This window comes from Photinus pyralis, unplaced genomic scaffold (assembly GCF_008802855.1).
Source record: "Photinus pyralis isolate 1611_PpyrPB1 unplaced genomic scaffold, Ppyr1.3 Ppyr1.4_LG2, whole genome shotgun sequence".
NCBI classification, from domain to species: Eukaryota; Metazoa; Arthropoda; class Insecta; order Coleoptera; family Lampyridae; genus Photinus; species Photinus pyralis.
Genome location: NW_022170403.1, coordinates 39,816,892 through 39,832,210, shown reverse-complemented (window position 1 = coordinate 39,832,210; position 15,319 = coordinate 39,816,892). Strand labels below are relative to the sequence as shown.

The 15,319-nt window shown below is 34.7% G+C and overlaps 1 protein-coding gene across 1 annotated transcript; it reads left to right on the top strand.

Moving 5' to 3' along the window:
- Nucleotides 1–14,059: 14,059 nt before the first annotated feature.
- On the top strand, nt 14,060–15,098 carry LOC116164383. The gene is made up of 3 exons (XM_031478557.1): nt 14,060–14,586; nt 14,635–14,805; nt 14,856–15,098. The coding sequence occupies exons 1-3, from the start codon at nt 14,227–14,229 to the stop codon at nt 15,096–15,098; spliced, it is 774 nt and encodes a 257-aa protein (XP_031334417.1). The 5' UTR covers nt 14,060–14,226.
- Nucleotides 15,099–15,319: the final 221 nt, after the last annotated feature.

Sequence of the window (15,319 nt, the reverse complement as noted above, 5' to 3'; positions counted from 1 at the left end):
TCGTAATTTGGGTTCAATTAAATAATAATAATAATAATAATATTTATTCAAACCACTTTACAATAAATATAATTTTGTTTGTGGCAAGTCAAGAGAGACAAATAAAAGTATAAGACAAACGTAATGACATACAATACATACAACATACAGGACTAGTTGACTACATGGAGGCCCAATCCAAGTACTCTATAGTTGAGTAGAATGTATGTGAGATAAGAACTTTTTTTAGGGAAGATTTGAATTGGGGTAGTTTCAAGGTTTTAAAGATTGCCGGAAGTTTATTATATATATAATTGAATGTTAATTGAATTGTTAGATGAGAGTTTGAGTCTATGTTTATGTAATACTAAGAGATTTGATGATCTTGTGTTGTGATTATGAATATCCGAAACAATATCGCAGCATTTGTGAATTTCGACAGGATGCTGATCGGGATACTTCCCATGATAGAGCTTACGAGCATGCGCGAACCCCCCGTGGCTCTTGAACCCAAATAGTACGAGTATAATTAGTGCGGTTAAAAAAATATCATTTAATTACAAGGAAGAACAGAAAAACAAAATATCTTACAGCTGTATCCAATTAAATAATATCAAGCGGTGAAGGAGGAGATATTCAACGGAGACGGAGACGGTCGTCGAGCGTTACGGTCACTCGGGCGCCACCAGAAGATTTTAAAAACCCTGCTTCTATCCAAGGTCGGCGGTAGCGGTAAGCTTTCGGAAGCTACGAGTAATCAACTGGAGAAAACGGCAATTCTAGGAAACGGGCGATCGGCTACGGACTATCAAGCTAGAAAAAATTACGGCACACAGCACAACAGCAAATTCCTAATTCGAGACCGGTAAATAATCAATTTCTGAACTAAACCTACGGGAAAGAAAACAACGGAAAGCAAATCCCCCTTATACGAAAGAGCTGGTTTCAAACGCTTATCTTATTTATCGGTACGGTGTCGCGTGTCGGAAAAAAATTATGAATCAACTAACACACTCTTCGACGAAAAAAATCCAAAAAGATCCCTAACGCCGTTACCTTTTATGGAGGCAACGCCGGTTTTCCTAACCAGCCCAGTGTATTCGGAAAGACACGTCCAAAAATTAAAACTTCTTTAATTAATTTCTCGGCTTCTGGTCATCATAAAAATCGGAGACATATTCAAAAATCTTAATTATTAAGCGCGCTTCTAATGATACCACTCACGGCTTAATCGGATGCTGTTTCTGCAACTAATTTAATTATCTCCTGTTAATTATGAGCGAGATGAAATTTCTAAATTTATACTTATAATAACCCCCAATCTCTCTTGTAATTTCTCAGGTCAGGCAAAGGGTCTCTTACAGAAATTTAAGTATTTTCAATCGATTACTTTTCCATACACCAAGACCGAGACCAAGACTTAGAGAAAGAATAAAATAATAATTCAAGAAATTCAACTTAGTACATTAGTTTTAAAGATACAGTAATTAATATACTAAACACGGTAAGAGTGTTAGGTATGAATATAAAAAATTACCGTTGATAATTTTGTTGCAAAAAAATAAGGACTATGTCCCAATTTTTAACTTGTAACGTCAACAGAGGGAAAAGTGCGTATCCCCACTGACTAGGCATAGGAGTTAAACCACCCTTGTTTGAAAGCATGTTCATGACATGGACATAGAATTGACTAGGGACTGGAGGGGTTCGACCAAAAAGGGCAAACAGACTGAGGATTCCATCCTTGTATACTGTTAACTTTTTTTTTCAATTGTTGCAAGCAGAATTGGGTTTAAAAATGGAACAAACTGAATAATTGGAACTTCTCACATCTGGAATTCTTGGAATTATCACTCATTTTCTGTTACCCGTAAGTAACTGTGGCACAAATTTATGGACAGAACAACTCGTATATTTCAACTTTATTATTTCTGTCACTGTACACGCGTTATTGAAGTGTTTAGGTACTGCAGGATGGATTTCAGGAAAATGTCTATAGAATCGTAAAAACATTATGATGTCGTAAACATTTCTTGCAGTGACTCTTCGTCTAGGCATTGAATAACGACTCAACAGTCTAGGTCTGGTATTACATTGAAAGAAAAATATTGACTCTTGTTTACATGGATCTCTCCATAAATACAGACTGTCATTTGGGTTTAAATTCCCCGGCTTTAAGTCAACCGGCATAGGACAGGTGACCCACGAGTTCTAGGTCAGTTACCAATTTTCTGGAAAATGGAAAATTTGTCCGATATAACTCTCGCCAGGAAAGATTGCCGGTCACAGAACACTTGATCCCGATCTACAATTTCTGTTTTTCGTAAGGTGCTAGCGTCTTCCGGAATAGTTACCTAATTTTCCACACAGTTACCAATTTTCTGGAAAATGGAAAATTTGTCCGATTTAACTCTCGCCAGGAAAGATTGCCGGTCACAGAACACTTGATCCCGATCTACAATTTCTGTTTTTCGTAAGGTGCTAGCGACTTCCGGAATAGTATCGTGTCAGTCTTGAACGAAAAGACTTTTTGTTCAACATTAGCACGATCCTATTCCAGAAGTCACTCGCATCTTAATAAAAACAAAGATTGTAAATCGACACAAGGTGTGCTGTGACCGGAAATCTTTCCTGGCGAGAGTTATACGTATTCTCGCACGATTAGGAGTGTACGACTTTGTGCGCGGGTGCACCATCTTGTTGAAACCAGCAGTTTCCAACTAATTAATTTGTATTACGGTGAATTTGTATCTATGTAATAAGATATAACAATAGAGCAATCAGTGACCCGGTACCAGTACAGTCTAAGTCGCTGCAGACGACGAAACACAACATTTAAAATTGAAATTACCCGAACAACGAAATCACAGGAACTTACCCCTATTTACTAATAACATACACCATTGTTTTCAAAAACTAATCAATTATTTAATAAACTCTACAGTAATGACTGGTACCCACTCTCAACAAGTATTAACACAGAGGCACCGTTTAAACATTATACTTACTACACCCGAATAAAGTAGGCGCCATAAATCTTCATTTTCGTCCGTAGATGGTAAGAATTAAGAAATATATGGTCATTCGAACTAGCATTTTATTTCCACAAACGTAACAAGCGTTACGGACGTGGCTAAAGCTCATACCATCGCATTGCTATTTCCTGAATGGTCGAACTTATATTGCATATTTTTGTAAAATTCGTAACCTAATCCTGATCAGCCTTATGATTTTCATCCTTGATTCAACCCAATCATATATCATTCTGGATATTCTTATTTTAAGTATTATTCGCATTTCGCAACCAATTGGTATACTGATTATTTTCATTTTCACAACAATTTGCTCAAAATCCCTGTCCTAGTAATACGCACCACTGAATTGGAATTAAGAAACTTTCGAGGGCCCCATAAAAACAAAATTCAAATCAAAGATGTTTACGACATGCGATAATAGGCCATTATCCACAAGCGACAAGGTTAATTTCGCAAAATTTAGGTTTTGAAAAAGAATAATCTTAGACGTTGCTAAGAAATACTTTTTTTCACTACTAGCGTCTGATGACACGATTATTAACCTTTTTTCCACTTGTAAAGTAGGCTTTCTCGGCATTTGTTCAAAGTGGTTAATAATTTTTTATTATTAACTAGTAGTCAATAATGAGAACTGTCACGCTGTCACTTTTAGAAAACACAACCCGAAATTTCGCTCAATAAACGTTTGGACAAGTTCTCTAAAATGAATAATTGCCACCACCGCCATTTCTAGAGAAATTACATACCTAAAATTATCACATTTTGAAAATATCTCAATGACAGAACAAAATACGGCCTGTTTGACTTGTACTTCCACACACTTGATTGACATGTTAAATTAATAAACAAAAAATTCTGTCCAACCGTTCACTTTCTTATCAATATAATATGTTAATTTAGAGGACTTCAAGTGCTAGTAGTGAAAAAATAGTATATATAACCACGGTAGAGAAGTCTATTATTGCCTTCGCACCTTACACCCCTCGGCGCAAGCGCCTCGAGATGTAATCTTGGTGCTCAGGCAATAATAGTGGACTTCTCTACCTTGATATATAATGTACTATTACGATGTAAGCGATATCTAAAGTTATACTACTTTCAATGCGTGTTTCAATTTATACGCTAACAAATTAGGTGCCGCATCAGCGAGAAAACTGGCGAATTTAAAATCGTACTTAATTTCACATCCACTGTATCTACAATTGGATTCCCATTAGCCTTGTCTCAAGCTTTAATAATACAATTTTTCAACATTAAAAGTGAAAATCGACGTAATACATCAAATCTATTAACCCATATATCATATATTAATCTTTTTGTTAGGGTCTTTACGAACGACTTTACCCAGATAATAGATTCTTATTCAACGTCCATTATACGAAAGCTTTGCGGACGTAGTAAAAAGTCGATATATCTGGTGTTCGCCAAAAAGTCCAAATTGATGCTTAAATACCAATCATTAATCTCTTTTGAGGGTTAATGCAAACGTCGTGTCAGTGCAGAATCTTTAATTAATCATGTGTAACCTTGTTCTAAATCATCCGAGCGGGCAGTTCGCCCTTCGCCTTAAGGGACTGTTTACAACCAAACAAAAAAATTCTTGACATTGAACCGAAAAACTGACATTGAAGTTCCACTAGCTTTTTTCGTATAAGATAAATGTTTTCTGCTATTTTCATCGCTCCAGCATTTATCTGGCCATATTTTGTAAAGCCAAACGGATTTATAGTGTTATTAATGGCTATTTTTCTTTCTTCTTATCATTCGATATTGAATTATCCAATTAACACTCAAAGTTTTAGCTAAGTGGAATGACTGCCAAATTATTACCCATTAATTTATTATGTTTTGTGCTAGCGGAAGTTAATGGAGTGTCGAGAAAATATCGACCACTGTAAAATGTCCGAAAGTCTGTTTTGTATATGCGTTGAGTCTTTCAGGCCAAAAACGTAAACAGTTGCGACAAAAAGAAGTGAATTATTAATTAAAGAAAATTTCGTTATTCATTCTAATAGCTAAACTTTGCGAAAGCGAACTAACTTACTCCATTTTTCGGTTCGCAAAACCAATTAAACCCGGAAAGGTTACATCAGAATATTATCTCCTACCCAACTCAAGCGCAACCCTTAAGCCACGCTTTTATGTGCGGTATAGAAGATCTAATCGCTAATTTATTAATAACATTCTGTTAAACGCAACATACCTATATCCCCAAAAAGTATATTGAAAAAGCGCAAATATTCCCAATTCACAAAATCCGGCAGGCTCTCCCATTCAATCATGCATTAAATTACAAATACAATGGCATATATGTAAATGTTTTATGTACAAATCAATAGACATTCTCTATGTAGAGCAAAAGTTCACTGTGCGTAGATCCGTTTTATTTTTCGGCTCTAAAAGAGTAAATCAGTTGATCTGTAATTTTATTTCTCGGATCGCTCTCTAATGATAATTTATCGCTACAAGGGAAGAAAAATTAAATAAACCACGCATCTCCATTTTTCAGTTTTAATTGATCAGATTTCTTCTTCATTTGTCGAGAGTTCTGCAATGGAACGATCATGTCTATAAACTACCCAAGGGTTGGTGTGAATAACTCTAGACTTGGTTTATTAACAACATTTTTGCTACATCTACACCATTGTGTATCTTAAAATCACTGACTTACCCATAATAATTCTGTCTGGAGTGCATAGTAGTCAAATTTTTTTTAAGAAATTTGTAATGCGTAGTTAGACAGAACACATCACAATACGCCAAAAATTGGACCGAAATAGACTGAATTTTGCCTTTTTGTTTTGCTTCTGATTCACTTTTCAAGTACCACCATTTCGGAGAATTGGAATTTGTTTGCATGAGTATTCGGCATACGTAACGCCCAGATTCTTCGCTGCATAAGCGTGGGCAGAAAAATGATGGACACCTATTTTTAGTATCATACCATAATCATTAGAGAGAAAAACATAAACTCAAAATCTGGATTTAAGTAAAATTTTGTAATGAAATCCGTCGAAAATTACTCTCGCACAGAAAATACAATTTATCCGGCGTCCGGCTAGTGATGTGAAATCACACTTTTTAATGTGCGCCATATTACGTGTAAAATTGCCAATTGTTTATTTTTTTAATGGTATTTTATGTAATTTTTGGAATTTCTTATTTTTCAAAAAAAAACATTAATTTATGGTTTTTTTAATTTGCCATAAACCTTATTTGGGTTTTGTGGGTATTTGAAAAAAATCACTTGTTAAATTATATATTTTATAGATGCTGTAACATCTGCATTAAAACAAAGTAGATTTAACTTGTTCATTCCCACTTGCTTCAATTTTATACGGCATCGACATCATCCGTTTTCAGTGATATAACGTCCCCAGGATTGCTGAAATTATAGTTTCTTAAAAATATCTTTGGATATTTAATATAATGGCGGATTAACTTTCCATGTCGACGTTACTAAATGAATTTTTAGAATATTAAGCGGCATTTTATTCTTGCCTTTACTGATATTATTAAAAGTACGACATTCAATATCTCTTTTTATTTAGTTTATATATCATACTATTCGATAAAGCAATGCACACGCACGCCCACAACTTGTAACTTAAGAAAATATTCGCTGGTGTTGCATATCTTGAGTGAAGAGGACGTGACTCATGGAAGCTAAGGACGGTAAAGCGTTTACATTAGTGGTTCAAAATGAAAATAAGAAATCTCAAATGGTGGCTTCATATTGATAATTTGGGAGATTCGGTAACCTCGATCAACTTCCGAAAATTCCAAAGAGTTAACAACACAAATTTTCATTAACGCTTGACATAACTCTTGGGCACGAAAAGGAAAATCTCACATGAAAACTCTATCCGGGTCACATAATAATAGGTTCTAATAAACATACAATTAATTGATTACTATTGACAAATATTTATCCTCACATGAAAGAAATAAAACAAAATAAATAAAACTTGTTTGGACATATTACCCCACAAGCCGGCGGTCGACAATTAAAATAAAAAATCCTAAAATCACTTACAGTTTTTGTATTAATAAGCAAAATAATCTGGTCGTACAAAGTTTGCTATACTAGGCGCTCTAAATCTGACACAAAAATGGACAACTTCTGAATTTTACTTTGCTTTATAACGCCGAATTATATGACAAACAAACTGGCTCGGTGAATAAGATTTTTTCGGTGACTGTTCAGACAGTAGAATCTTTTAACTTTTAGTAAGAAAAGAACCGTAACAAAAGTCCTCCCTGTACTACAACTGCTTGCTTTTTTAACTCGACGATACTTCTTCAGTAATCAGACAACACGCATTAAACTTCTTACACCACTTTGGTAAACCTGCTTCTGCACACTTTATTGAAATACTGACGAATTACGTTTTTACTTAAACAGGCTGACTGCCCGTAAAAAATTTGCTTAAACAAGTGGACACGTTCTTCAACCGTCCCGAAACCAACAGCAACCTCGTTTTCTTGTGGTGTCCAATATTTAAGGATACACCATAAAATAATTTCCTTCTTCAATGAATTTTCAAATAAATCGCCAATTGCGACGGAACGCGCCAAACGTCCCCACTTCTCCAATATGAAACGCGCAATTCTTCGAAACACCTGCGTCTTCGTTATCAGTACCAGTTGTGCATTTCCTTAAAATTAAATACCTGATAATAAAGCCCCTATTGCAAATGACCATATGTATACCTTTCTTCTAACACCATATGTAAATTGAGTAATTTCCAAAAGCGATACAATTAAAATGAAAAAATTACGCATATAACAATTTTCTAAAAGGAAAAACAAGCACTGAGAGACAAATTCAAGTAAAATAAACTTTTTGTTTTTTATCCGTAAATAAATTTACTTAATAAATTGAAAATCGAAATCGAAATTCTATTTACTAAAACAAGAATAGGCGTGCGTGATTTATGAAACACTAAAATTATAGAATACTTTTATTACAATTGCCTAAAAGGAAAATTTGTAACCATTTACTACTTGCAGAAACACCACTGTTTAATCAACTTTAGATAAATAGTACGATAAATGTACACGAAAATATTCAAAACTGTGTACTTTGACTAAAATATTCTCTACCAACTTAAATATTAATCCATACAATATTAAAAAGTGTTTATTTATTTTTAAGAGAAACTTTGGGTTTCGGTTCGCTCAAGACTGCTTTCCACAACTCACACAAAAATATTACAGTGCATACCTAATCAGTGTACTAAAATTAAACTAATTCAGGAAACGCAAATATTCACCAATAACACTTACGTACACTGATTTTCCTATGATGTACAATGGAGGAGAGACAACGTTATTTTTATTTTAAAAATTACTTTTTGTACTCATTGAATGGAAAAATAATGTTTACTCACAATCGATCATTTAAGGTAAAGTATATAATTCAACAAGGTGTTACTTTAACTGTCAATAATAGTGACACCGCCAATGTAACCATTAATGTTTACAACAATAGCAAATAGTTTCGTTCTTCTTCGTAATTTGCTATTGTTGTAAAAATTAATGGTTACATTGGCGGTGTCACTATTAGTATAAGTTTCATATAAGGATAATATGAATAGCATTTGCAGGTAAGGAAAGTGACAGCTAGCCGGGAAAGTTACTTTCCCGGCTAAGGTGAGTAATGAGTCGCTTCGCAACCGCTATGAAGGTTAGGAATTCAGATAATACTAACCGATTGTGAGTAATAGTACATTATATATCAAGGTAGAGAAGTCCACTATTATTGCCTGAGCACCAAGATTACATCTCGAGGCGCTTGCGCCGAGGGGTGTAAGGTGCGAACCGTGGTATATATACTATTTTTTCACTACTAGCACTTGAAAAATCCTCTAAATTAACATATTATATTGATAAGAAAGTGAACGGTTGGGCAGAAATTTTTGTTTATTAATTTAACATGTCAAACAGGCCGTATTTTGTTCTGTCATTGAGATATTTTTAAAGAGTAATTTTGTTCGAATTTTTTCAAAATGTGATAATTTTAGGTATGTAATTTCTCTGAAAATGGCGGATGGTGGCAATTATTCATTTTAGAGAACTTGTCTAAACGTTTATTGAGCGAAATTTCGGGTTGTGTTTTCTAAAAGTGACAGCGTGACAGTTCTCATTATTGACTACTAGTTAATAATAAAAAATTATTAACCACTTTGAACAAATGCCGAGAAAGCCTACTTTACAAGTGGAAAAAAGGTTAATAATCATGTCATCAGACGCTAGTAGTGAAAAAAATAGTATACAAACCTCGCTGGTCAGTGGTTCATAACCAACGCCTCGCGCTTATACCTTAAGCCCTCGGGGTAGGTAATGAACCACCTCCCAGCTCGGTATGTAATCTACTAATTCCAAGCATCCTCGATGCACGGGAAAACGACTTTCCCGCATCGCGGTGTTTTTTAGTTTCCGCTGGAGAGAAGGGGTTATGCGCGTTCTTCGGTTGGTAGTACTTATTGAAGTCAACGAACGTCATGTCATGGTTAACTGTCATCTGCTGTAAAATCAATTAAACCGTTGGTTGAGGGTATTTAGTGCGATTAATCGGAAACAGACGTACACTAAGGTTTTACGTAAATATATAAACAAGAACTTATAACGCAATCAAATTATTTTTCAGAAGTGGAACTCAAGAAAAAGTAAAATTTATTGTTAAAACGTCTTAAAATGTGACCAGTGATATTCCGCAACTATTGGCATATGCAGCTTAAGAAAGCACATATTAACACACACAAAGCTTCCAAGGATTATAAATGTAACGAGTGTATTTACGCAACTCAAGATAAATCAAATTTGAGATCACATTTGTTCACACGTCTTCTGGGAATATTAAACACGATCAGTACACTTACGCGACCAATAAAAGCACTCTTTTCAAAGCATATTTGTTAACACTGAAGACTTCCAAGGATATGCAGTGCAAACGATGCAATTCTGTGACCAGTAGTAGCACTCATTGCAAAGGCAAAATATGTATTAACCAAAGATCTGAAAGTTTTAAATGTGACCAGTGCGATGAAAAGTGGGTAGTTACAATACTATGTTACCAACCAAACATATTATTGTGTTACCAACTCATGATTAAAAAAAACTAATTTACAAGACTATTAATTTTGACCTTTTTTACGCAATTCGTTACAAAAAATATTGTACCTAACTCTTTCGGAAAGAATTTTCCCGCATTCGCACTAAATGCAGCACTCCCTACGGTCGTGCTGCAAACAAAGTGCTCATGCGGAAAAATTAACTTACCGAACTTGTTAGGTAAATAACTATTACAGGCGCTTACCATGTTTAGGTTAAACTAATAAGTAATAAGTGGAGAGCTAAAACACGTATGTATTTGGTTTTCCAATGCGCAACACCTTATAATTTCCGCCTCATTGTCATCGATGTCCTTCGTAGGCAAATTGTCCAAAATAGACAAGAAAATTGCGAAGTAGTTGAAACTTGGTATAGACGTTTGAAAATACGTATATTTCAAGGAACCGAAGAGTCCCTAACCACAAGTAGTGTGCTGGAGTGGTTATGCTCAAAGGACGTAGGGTGAACTGGATTTTCACTTTTTTAACAGGAAGCGGCAGTTAAATTCTGTTAAAAAAATACTTTGTGACATTTTAGCGGATTTTTTAAGAATTAAAAAAAATGTGCTATTGTTTGCGTTTTGCCCGTCCGTCAGTGCGTCTGTCCGGACCAACTTTTACCGTTTTGAACTACGTGTAGGGAAATGGTACTAAAGTCCTGGAATTTTTGCAATGGTAGCCTATATCTTGAAGGTGTGTCAGGCGACCATCAAATTTCGCTGTTTTAAGCCCCCCCCCCCCCCATGAATTATTTCCTGAGTGCTATTTTTGATAGTAAAACGTGCATAACTTTTATATACGAAAACCAATTGGTTTGAGATTTTGTATACGCATGCCTTTAGTGGTGCCAAGTAAAACTTTTATAAATGAAGGGGGAGGGGAGGGAGGTAAACACTCGTTCTACCTTTAATGGTATTCTAATGAAAGTCTCATCGAAATAAATTGGTGTGTACAAAGTATTACTTTCCCGCGCGACTCTATTTCGAGATCAGTGGGTGACGGGGTCGTAAAGATGTTTGCAAATTTGCTCCATGTATACAACCGTACACAAAATAAGTTGTAGTACACTTGTACGGATTGTGGTCCTCGCGTAAAGAGTGTTCTAATAGGCTACAATGAGCCTTTGATTTTCTTCCATCACCACTTCGGTATTTTGTTACTACCAAGCCATATCTGAATTTGGTAGAATATTCGTAAGTAATGCTGAGCAGCGGCCACTTAAGTTAGTGGTAATAATTCGGCCCTGATTTTTGCTTTTGCAGCGATTTTTTAAATTGGTGAAACCTATATGAATTAACGGAAAATTTCAAATTTTCTTCGCACCGTATACCATATCAGAAAAAGTCAGGGAAAAGGGGTTCACCAGCTTCTCTTACTTCTGATAGGGTTGAAATTTTGGTCATTGAAGGTTCTCATTATAGCCTATTGCATTTTGTTTTGCAAGAGTTTGAAAAATTGTAATTCTTGCTTCTGAAACATACACTATGTGGTATCACTACTGCAAAAATTTTCTTTTTAGTTCTACCTTTGTCTGACTTTATCTTTATATTTTTTGGTGTTAAAGGCAAGAGAACAAGGAGATCAACATCCTCGCCGACTACACGCATGTTCGTCCATTGTTAAACATTTCAATTGCGTCATACTTTCATTAAAAACAAACCGATACAACGAAATATCGAAGGATCCTCAGGATTACCACCACTTTTTTAACGACCATTTATTTTTATCTTGGAAGATACATATAGTCAACAAAAATGCATCAATTCATGTCTTGGGCATTGAGATAATGCTGTTAGTGTTTTTCCAAACGATCTTGGTGAATAAATAACGATTTTGAAATCTTTGAGATAAATAGATATGGCCGCCAAAAAAGGCATTAAATTCATGTCTTGGTCATTGAGATAATGTTCTTGGTCTTTTTCACAACGATCTCGGTGCAAGAATAACAACTTTGATATGTTTTGAGCATAACACGTCATAAACAGCAGAATTTTGTCTTCCTTATTTCGCTGGTGCCTTTAAACACTGAATACGGTGCAAGTTCATACTTGAAGAATTCCGCGAGATCATCATCCTATTGGTTCTATGTACCTATACGGTAAAAATCCGATCCGGGAAAACTTTACTGTGTGAACGAGCCGTTACGACAGGTGGGCGAGCGGCGCGAGGGTTTTTAAACCTTCATTTTGGGCTGAGCACACTATGTAACGCTAGGGACTCGTCGAATTCTTAAACAGGATATATTTATGTATAAGTATACAAAGTTACAAAGACTTCGCAATTTTCTTAGATATTTGATGAATTTGGATACAATTTGACTGTACTATCGGGATGTAAACTGGAGTTTGCTATACTTAGTGGTGGGATAGTAAATAGCATGTATGTACTTAAAGTATATTGTATATCTGGATGGCATGGGAATGAAACTTTCAAATATGGATTGAGAGATTTTTTCTTACATTATTTGATTACCATAGCTTGCTCTTGTTGGAAATCTTTACCTCAAAGGATACAGGAAGGTAAATAAAACAAAAGATTTATTTATTAACAAATCGGTCCGAGTTCTCCTAAATACACCTCTGGAAGAAAATACAAGTTAGTCAATGAGAATAAGGCCCAACGAGAAGTATACAGAGGGCTTTTAGGGTATTAAATTTAGAAATTTCGAAAAATCCTCGAACACGTCAATTTTGTATTCGAGGGGGACAACTTTTGGAACACAAATCTCGAACCCAAGTCTTCACCCCTCTACGTAGGGAGCTTAACCCCTTAAATGGAAATCTATGACAAATGGCACATTATTTGAAAGCCAATTTAATCGTGATTACTAATGCTTTGCTTTTTAAATTCTATTGAGTCGTATCGGAGATAATTCGCATTTGAAATGGTTTTTTTCTAAAAAAACGAAAACAAATGCGATCTAAGTCACCTTGTATTAAAATTTTATTTTTACGCTTCAATTTGTTTGTTAAACTTAAGTGAACCTGTCAGTTCTCCGAAACGAATTAATAGAATTTAAAAAGCAAAGCAGATTAGTAATCACGATTAAATTGGCTTTCAAATAATGTGCCATTTGCCATAGGATTCCATTTAAAATTTTAGGGGTTAAGCTCCCTACGTAGAGAAGTGAAGACTTGGGTTCGTGATTTGTATTCCAAAAGTTGTCCCTCTCGACTACAAAATTGACGTATTCGAGGATTTTTCGAAATTTCTAAATTTAATACCCTAGAAAGCCCTCTGTATACTTCTCGTTGGGCCACTCTGTACATTCAACTATTCAGTCTATTGAATGGAAAAGGACAACAAGTTCTAACGTTGATAAGCTTTTTCTATTGAACTATATACGCTGTACAGAGTTAGAGTACATAGTTCAATGGCTTTTTCCGAGTGTCTTTAAGGTCCTTATTTAACTGTAAGGACAAAAGTTTCCTCCACGAACACGATTCGCAGAAATGTAGATCACTTAATAAGCGACCCACGCGGCTTTTTCTTACTCAATTTGGGCTTGGGCTCAGTGTTCGAAACTCAAAACTCCATTGATTTGAGTATTGAAATTCAAAGTTTGAATTCGCACTTCTTCAATTTGAGTTTTAGGTAGGTATGTGTTCGAATTTTGAATTCGAACTTAAATTTTTTGCAAAAACGCCAACAGGAACATATATTTTTAATTTAAAAAATTGAAATTTTGAATTACTGTGGTAAGTATAAACTCACACAAATTAAGGTTTTACCAAAACTGTCAAATTTTCTTCCACCTGATTTTCATTTATCCTTAGTATTGCGACTAATAGTTATACTTATTGTTCTATTCTTTTAAAGCCGTAGTACACCATCATAAATTACATGAATTATTCATGAATTTTGATGAAAAATGCTAATTACATCGTGTATTGTCACCGTGAATTTTTAGATTCAATTTTACATCATAAATTGAAGAAATAGGTTTTGTTCTATTTCTGAAGGTCATTGTCATGAATTTTTAGTTCGCTGTAGTACAGTTTATTTACTTGTGGTTGGCAAAACGCAAGTATTGGTACAAGTGTAAAAACAAACTTGTAACCTCAATTCTTTCCCGTACTTTATTTATTTATTTAAAAATGTGGAACCAAGACCACACAAAAACACTCATACAATTGTATGAACAACATGAATGTTTATATTTAATTAGCAGTGTGCACTATAAAAACAAAACAAAGCGCAGAATGGCCCTGGAAGAAATTACTACAAATTTCAATAATTTGTGTAATACAGACGTGACATGGGATGTAATACAAAAAAAAATAAATGGGCTACGAACAACTTACACCAGTGAACTTAATAAGTTAAAAAAAAGCGAACATTCAGGTGCAGGATTAGACGATGTGTATGTATCGACATGGTGGTGTTTCGAATTATTGAATTTCTTACACCATCGGCAAGCACCTCACAATGCCACGAAAAATGTTTCATCAATCAATGTAAGTTTTATTTTATGTTACTTGTTGTACGAAGAAAAAAATTTGTAGCATGCGGCACAAGGGCAAGCTGTAGAAGTTTACCAAGGAGATGTCGACTCTGAAAAGGACGAATTAATTTACGAGGGCACAATAGATGACATGGGGAATTTTAATGTTGGTACACCGCATGACGATTTAAATAGTCAATCTCCAATTACTGTAACACCCATTTCTCAAAAGGTAATTTCTTTATGGAGATAGTATAATGATTTTTAATTGTAATTTTATAGTCAACAAAAAAACGCAAAAGAGAATCTGCAACAGGAGATATACAATATGAATTATTAAAAGCTTCCACGTCGGCATTAACTAATATTAGTGGGGCTGTAAGTAAATCCGAGAATGATCCAACCAAAAACTTTTGTAAAAATATTGAATCAGAAATACGGATGATAACGGATCGTAACATCCTAAGAGAAGTAAAGAGACAGATAATGATGCTCATTTACGATGCGCAAGAAAAGGAAAATTGAAGAAAACATTTTTATATTTATATTTTATAAAATAAAACACTAGAAAACATTTTTTATATGCTAAACTCATTCTTTACACTGAAATGAACAAAACTTATTTGAAAACTATATTTAAATCATATTATTTTGCCATTCTACTGCTCCAATTCCATTAAAGTAACGGTTAAATTCTTCACGAATTTGCATTGCAGTATTGCTTGGACGATTACCAATTTGCTGAC